Source organism: Triticum dicoccoides, chromosome 1B, assembly GCF_002162155.2.
Source record: "Triticum dicoccoides isolate Atlit2015 ecotype Zavitan chromosome 1B, WEW_v2.0, whole genome shotgun sequence".
Lineage (NCBI taxonomy): Eukaryota > Viridiplantae > Streptophyta > Magnoliopsida > Poales > Poaceae > Triticum > Triticum dicoccoides.
The window spans coordinates 536536139-536543420 of NC_041381.1; the positions used below are offsets into that span (position 1 = coordinate 536536139).

The window sequence follows — 7282 nt, forward strand, 5'->3', positions numbered from 1 at the left end:
GTGGTGACCATTTAAAATCTCTAGAAAGACAAATATTTAGGAACGGAGGTTTCTTACTTTACATGTATGATACCCGCGAATATATACGCCATACGTACCCCTGACCAGGCTGGCCCATTAAGGTTTCCGCATTATGCAACAGTATGACAGCGATCTACTCCCTCCGTTCCTAAATATTTGTCTTTTAGAGGTTTCAAATGATGACTACATACGGAACAAAATGAGTGAATCTACATTTTAAAATATGTCTATATACATCCGTATGTGGTGACCATTTAAAATCTCTAGAAAGACAAATATTTAGGAACGGAGGGAGTAATATATAGACAAGAATAAAAAGCAATCACATAATGATTCGAACCTCGCACCTCTAGCCCACAGAGGAAAGTTGCAAACCAGTCACCCTGTGAAGCTTTGGTAATAAAATCTGAGCGCGCCCCTTAAAGAGCTACTACGCAGAATATGAAAACACGAGCATTTCTGAAATAAAAAACAAAAAATCAAACATTTTGAGAAGTCGTGAATATTTCTTTTTAAAAAAGAAGGAAATCTGGAATTTCCGAGTTTTTGTGAAAACGTGAATGTTTTTAGAGTTCTGAGAAAAAATCCAACATGACATCGTTTTTTAAACAATCAGAACAAGTTTTAGAGAACATGATTTTTTTGGAAAGCTCTGTACATTTTTAAAATACTAAAGAACTTTTAAAAATGTGAATATTGTTTTGAAATGTTTGAAAAAAGTCACAAACATTTTTTAGAAGAAAAATAAATATGAAAATAACGAACAAACAAAAAAGAAAAAAAGAAAACAATGAAAAAGAAACACAAAGCAAAATAAAAGGAAAAAAATAAAAAGAATAAAACTGGAAACACGGTAAAATAAAAGTAGAAAACTAGAAGGTTCCCAAGTTGGGGTGGGGGTAGTTCCTACGCTATCTGCAGAAATGGCTGACCCAAACTCGTCTCTCGGCCGCTTGCCTTATGCGAAACAGGGGCAATCTGAAGTATTTTGCTGCTTTTCTCAAAGAAAAATCTTTATTCTTCCCTTCTTTTTCTACTTTTTTGTTTTCATTCTCTTTCTTCGTCAATTCTTTTCTATTTTTACTTTATTATTATTTTTGAAATCTTTATTTTTTTAAATATTGTTTGCAATACCAAACTAGCCATACAATGATGAAAGTTGTTCAAACCTTGCATGCATGCTTTCCATGGGCATTCCCACCTTGTTGAAAAAGTTGGGTCATTTTAATATGTCCAAAAACAGACGATATTCATCGGAGGGTGTTCGGGTAAGGCTAGAAGGGCCCATTTGAAAGCACATTTTTTTCGACGACCCTCAAATGATCCAAATGCTTTCCATCAGCTTATGTGACCAACAATGCATCATACCAAGCTTTTTGGATTTTTGACAAGTTTTGCATTTTTTGGAGTTTTCTTGGTGACAAGAGCCGCTAAAATGATCGGAAGTGTCGCATCGTGTAAACACGTCAGAACTTATTAATACCTAACATGAATGGCTCATATGTCTGTGGCAGGCTGCATAAAAAAGTTGGGGTCATTTATCCATAATACAAAAAAACACCATTTGAAAAGTGTGTGTCACATCAAGCCTCACTGAGCATGTTCCTTTTCCTAATTGATTGCTTCTGTTAATTGCGATTTTGTCATTATCAATCAATATGAACATTTTCCTATGTCCTAACCATTTATTGAAATTGCTCGACAATTTTGAAATTTCAAATTGTGTATGAAAAATTTACAAACTTGATTTTTTTCCAAAAGTGTTATAAAATATCAACAATTGACGAAAGTTGTAAGGCATGTACTTTTTAAAAATTTATTATTTTTTTATTAAATGCAAAAATTTCTAAATTTGTGAACTAAAAATACAAAATGTGAAATGTTGTGAAATTGCAGAGAATTGTTATTGTAAACTATATTTAAAAAGAGATCTAGTATTGTAAACAAATTTTCAAATTTTTGAACAAATTTCTAAAAGAAGAATAAAGTTCAAGAAGGAGAAAAATGAATTAACAAAAAAGAGAAGAAAATCCAAAAATATATAGAACACAAATTGCTTATGAACAACAAAACGAAAACATGTATTCAAAAAATGTTCGTAATTCTGGAAAAATGTTTGTTTTTCAATGCTTGAAATTTTGAAATAATATTTGTGTTTGTCAGTACACGACACATCTTCCACAAACTTGCTGGGATCGAGTCCTTGCGGTCGCCTATTTCAACGCGAATAGCCCACCGGACAGAATAAATCACTAAAAAGGAAAGTGGGAGCTCCATCCCTACCACTCCTGGCCTTTACTGGCACAAATAGTACGCCAAATCATCTGAACAGCAATAATCTGCATTTGTCTAAAAAAAGCAATTATTTGCATAGCCACAAAGGTATCGTATATGATCATTCGCACAGACCAAATTCCAATATTTCAAAATAAAAATGATCGGTAGCATATTTTCTCGGGAGTAACGGAAAATCCCGTTTCGACCCGTTTCCGAAAAATTCGTCCGAGAAAAACAACCTAGTTACAGTACATCAAATATATATGATGATACATGGCGCTGCATATGTAACACCAAAGTTTGTTTGTCCTACGGGCAAGCAACATGTTCACTGCCCGTCAAGGTTCCGGGTTTGATACTTAGTAGCCTGCATTATTTTTTGATTTTCGGTACCCCGCTACAGGATACACTCACTAATGGGCCGGCCCATGGCGGACTTTCTCTGGGTTGTCTTTAATTTTAAGCTCGTGCGACGTATTTCTAAGAAAGACTATCCTACCCTTTATTATGAAGGGGTATTAACAGATCTCATCCGTTGATGTGATTTAGGGGGTTGTACCGAAGCGGAAGTGTTTATAAGTATACTTTTTTACAGGGTATATATAAGTATACTTCAAAGCCGAACAACAAGAGAGGTCATTAATTTGTTGTGAATGGCAGTATCAATCTAACTTGGTATGCTTGCTCCATTGCAATTTTGACGGAATTATGGTTGAATTCTGTATCATGTCTTCTCCTGACAAATTAGTATTTATCTGAGCTGATTTGGATATCTGAATACAATCCGCAAGAGATCCAATACATCATTGGACCTCTTGATCAAATGAACTCAAGGATGAAGTTCCTGTCACTACGAAGAGATATCGTGTATCTATATCGGTGAGTCCGCAGATGGAAGCAAAAGCACAAATGTTGATCCTGATTAACTTATACTAGCAGTTAAACGAACCACATCGTGAATTGGCCACTATGAGATAGTTGCACATTACAAGTCAGACAACAAATTTCTGCACCTAGAACTATGGATTTGGTCGACCGTAGCAACTCAATCTAGAAATTGATGTACGAATGGCAGACTAATCCCAGTCGAACTTCCGCTCCATGCCCACTAGGTGTTCGAATTCGACGGAATTCCCCAAGGTATATTTCTTTCCCTTTTGTTGTGACATAGGAGTAGATTGTGATGGAAGATGTCAAACTTTGTGTTATGTTTGATGAACAGGTGTGTTGAATTTGAGATTGTGAATTGATGAACCATGTAATAATTATGCACTATTTTTGTGTTTTATTTGTTTCAGACTTATTTGACATGAGTTTGATATTATTTGTTTCAGATTACTTAAAAATGTTTGATAGTTGTAGAAAAATATTGGTGCCCAAAAATCTTCTCTCTCTCCTACCCTAAAACCATTTTTAGGGCCTCAATTTTTATGTCGTCAAAGATGCTTTAAATGCAGCACCAAGAACTTCGTACGCTGAAGCTTTGGGGAGGAACTTGTCATCTCTATCTCTACGTTACTTCAGTCATCTTGCTGCCCATACTTGATACTAGTGATTTTCCATTTCTTTTCCTCATCGGTGTACACGTATACTCCCTCCGTTCCGATTTACTTGTCATGGTTTTAGTTCATTTTGAACTAAAACCACGACGAGTAAATCGGAACGGAGGGAGTAGTTTTTAACAGGTCTTTTTGTTGTGTACTTCGGCATATGCTTGTATCCTACCTTCAGACTGTTTGCACCACGTTTCTGTTCAGTCGTGTCATAATAGGCGCTCCTGAAGTTGTACATGCCAGTAAAAGGAGCAGACTTCCTTACGTAAATTGTTTTTCAAAGCCCATTACTGTTCTGACGGAATGATGATTTTGCAATCTGTATTATGTGCTCTCAAGAGAATATAATTATTCCTTTATTCGAGTTGTTATTTGAGCTGTTCTGGAAATTGGCACACAATTCACAGGACCCTTGAGCCAAAAGATCAGTAATCGTCAAGATTATTTGTTTTTAGGATTAGATGATTCACAAATCATAAGTAGGTCGCTCCAATTCGCCCCTTTTTATCTGAAATGTCGTGAAAGAAGCATTCGTACAGTGACATGACACCTACTGTTACTATTGGATCTAAGCTATACTTCCCTAAAGCACCAGGCGCTCATGTTCCCATGATTCGAGATGTCATTGTGTCACTCCTAATAAGCATTGTAAAATTAGCAAAACTAAAAAGGATCATTCTACTGATAAGCAGGTTACGGAACAGAGTGCTGCAAATAAATCCAGAGGAAATGCTGCTATTGGATTGTACTGAACGATATCATGATTTGCGCTGCCAATTTGTTCATCTGAAATGCGACACATCGTGAGATCAATCTCACACGAACTTTCACAAGAAAATAGAAGAGGGGAACACAGCATTTGCACATAATTCACGACAAGGGATGCGGGTTTCAGTTCGAACTCTGGATGCAAACATCTTCATTACAGTACATAATTTCATGATCCAGCTAAACAGACAGAGGAAATGGGAAACAAGGCGGTTTCCATCTGAGATTTCTTGAGCGCAACACTACTAGGAACGGGCGGACTAACACAGCGGAATCTGCAGGCGGCGACGAGGACTGACGACCATCTGGCGCGGCCTAGCCGCCGAAGCCGTAGAGGGTGCGGCCCTGGCGCTTGAGCGCGTAGACGACGTCCATGGCGGTGACGGTCTTGCGGCGGGCGTGCTCCGTGTAGGTGACGGCGTCACGGATGACGTTCTCGAGGAAGATCTTGAGCACGCCGCGGGTCTCCTCGTAGATGAGGCCGGAGATGCGCTTCACGCCGCCCCTCCTCGCCAGGCGCCGGATGGCCGGCTTGGTGATGCCCTGGATGTTGTCGCGAAGAACCTTCCGGTGGCGCTTGGCGCCGCCCTTGCCGAGCCCCTTGCCTCCCTTGCCGCGCCCAGACATGGCTGACGATCCTCTTGGAGCTGCTGCGCGAGTGGGATTGAGGGAGCGGTGGTGATGGGTGCTGTGATTTGCGAGAACGGGGGAAGGGGATTTTAAAGGAGGCGAGAGGGGTGGGAGGACCGGAGGAGGCATGTGCCTGCCGTTCGATGCGGATGGATCGGACGGTCGATACGGCGATCCGAGGGAGAGTTGCCGCGGATCGATGACCTGGCGGGCGGTGCCGATCGGTGAGTGGCGGGGTGGATCGCAAATTTCGTCAGATCAGGCGCCAGCTACATATTTCGGCTGTTGGGCGGCTGCTCGTGGGGGTTGTGCGTTTTTTCCATTTTGCAAATTACCTCAAAAAACTAATCAAGTACTGTTATGTTGTTGCTAAAAAAAATATTGTTATGATTTTTTTAGGGTCGCGCTAACTGCCACACGTGTGGCAGGAAGGGAGACGCACCACACGTCTCTAATGTAAACAAATTGCCACGTCATCACATGCATGCATGCAGCAATCTTTTTGAATTTTCAGTTTTTAAAATATTTTATCTCTTAAACGAGAAATCCGATTGAAAATTCGTTTTCACCATTAAATCCCTCGCGATGAGATCTTCGAAACTAGATCTCATGTTGATATGTTTTGATGAAATTTTTTTTGGATTAAAAGTTGCCATGTCTATTGCATATGAATTGTCATGATGTTACACTGAAGTTGCCATGATATGTTTCAGCTATTTTCTCCTACATTTAAAAGTAAATTTTGACATTTATAAAACGGGAAATTAAGAAACTAGACTTGCCATGAACCATAAACTAAAATTGCCATGATACATGCACGTAAAATTGCCATGGTTCATACAAAAAACAATTTTCATGGTCAAAGTACTGGAGTTGCCATCATCAAAATACTAAAATTGCCATGATCTACAAACTAAAATTGCCACATGGCAACTTTAGTTTAAGCCCTATGGCAACTGCAGTGTAAATATCGTGGCAACTTCTGGCAAAAAAAATTCGTCGAAACATATCAACATGGGGTCTAGTTTTGAAGATCACGTCGAGACAGATTTAATGGTGAAAACGGATTTTTAGTTCGCTTTTTTATTTAGAAGATACAACATTTTTAAGTCGAAACCAAAAAAAATTCTGCTGATGTCATCTATTCATACGTGGCAAAATGAGTGGGGATGGAGACGTGTGGGCGGTGTGCAAACGCCCACACGTGTGGGCGTTAACATTTCCGTTTTTTTAATATGTTGTGATTGCAAACTCTCTCTCTTTCTTTTACTAGCTAAATACCCGTGCGTTGCCACGGGACAACATAACAATGTTGCACTGGTTGTATTTGTGCCGGCAGCTTCATCTCTTCTTCCGTTGGTTCAAAATTTTCTCGACGCACATCTTATTTATCTTACCCCAACGAGACAAACTTTGCTCTTCCTCCGCCACTTTTATCTCGGTGTACTCCTTGCTTAGCTTCGGTGTCATTCCACTACTTTGTTCCATATAGTTTCACTATGACATGATAAAATAGCTCTTACTTGTAATTTATTATTTTTATGAATTGGTAAGGCTCATATGTAGGTGCATGTTTTTCAAGTATTTGGATTTTGGACTACCATGCCATTCGAATAAATGCTTTATGTGATTTTCTTGAGCTGAAGGTATTGTCATTGTCTGGTCAAAGCAAGCGTTGCATAAAGCCATAAACATACTGGTTTTGGAAGATGAAAACAAAAGATACATGAATTCTTCAATCTGATAATGATATATAGAAACTTGAAGAGAGTTCCATCAGTACATGCTTGCCCACCAAATGGAATTTTAACCAGAGACATGTGAAAAATAATCTAAGTGCATATTGAATGCCATATCATTTATTTACAAAGTCATAGGGTGAAGTTTTCGTACCAAGTATTGAACCAATTGGTCTTTCTTTCAAAATTTGTTCACAAACTCCAATGTTTTTCTCCCACTTCCCTCCATTCTTGGCAATCATCATGTCTTTCTCCACATGTAAGTCCCATCCGAAACACAAATAGGTAAAGTTT

At 38.8% G+C, this 7282-nt stretch overlaps 1 protein-coding gene across 1 annotated transcript in view; it reads right to left on the minus strand.

The window, feature by feature from the left end:
* LOC119347819 (histone H4) overlaps positions 1-5305 on the minus strand; it is an 11101-nt gene extending 5796 nt beyond the window's left edge. Inside the window, exon 1 of the mRNA XM_037616342.1 lies at positions 4935-5305. Coding sequence (XP_037472239.1) covers positions 4935-5246 — 312 coding nt within the window. The 5' untranslated portion in view covers positions 5247-5305. The remainder of the gene's footprint in view (positions 1-4934) is intronic.
* Positions 5306-7282: the final 1977 nt, after the last annotated feature.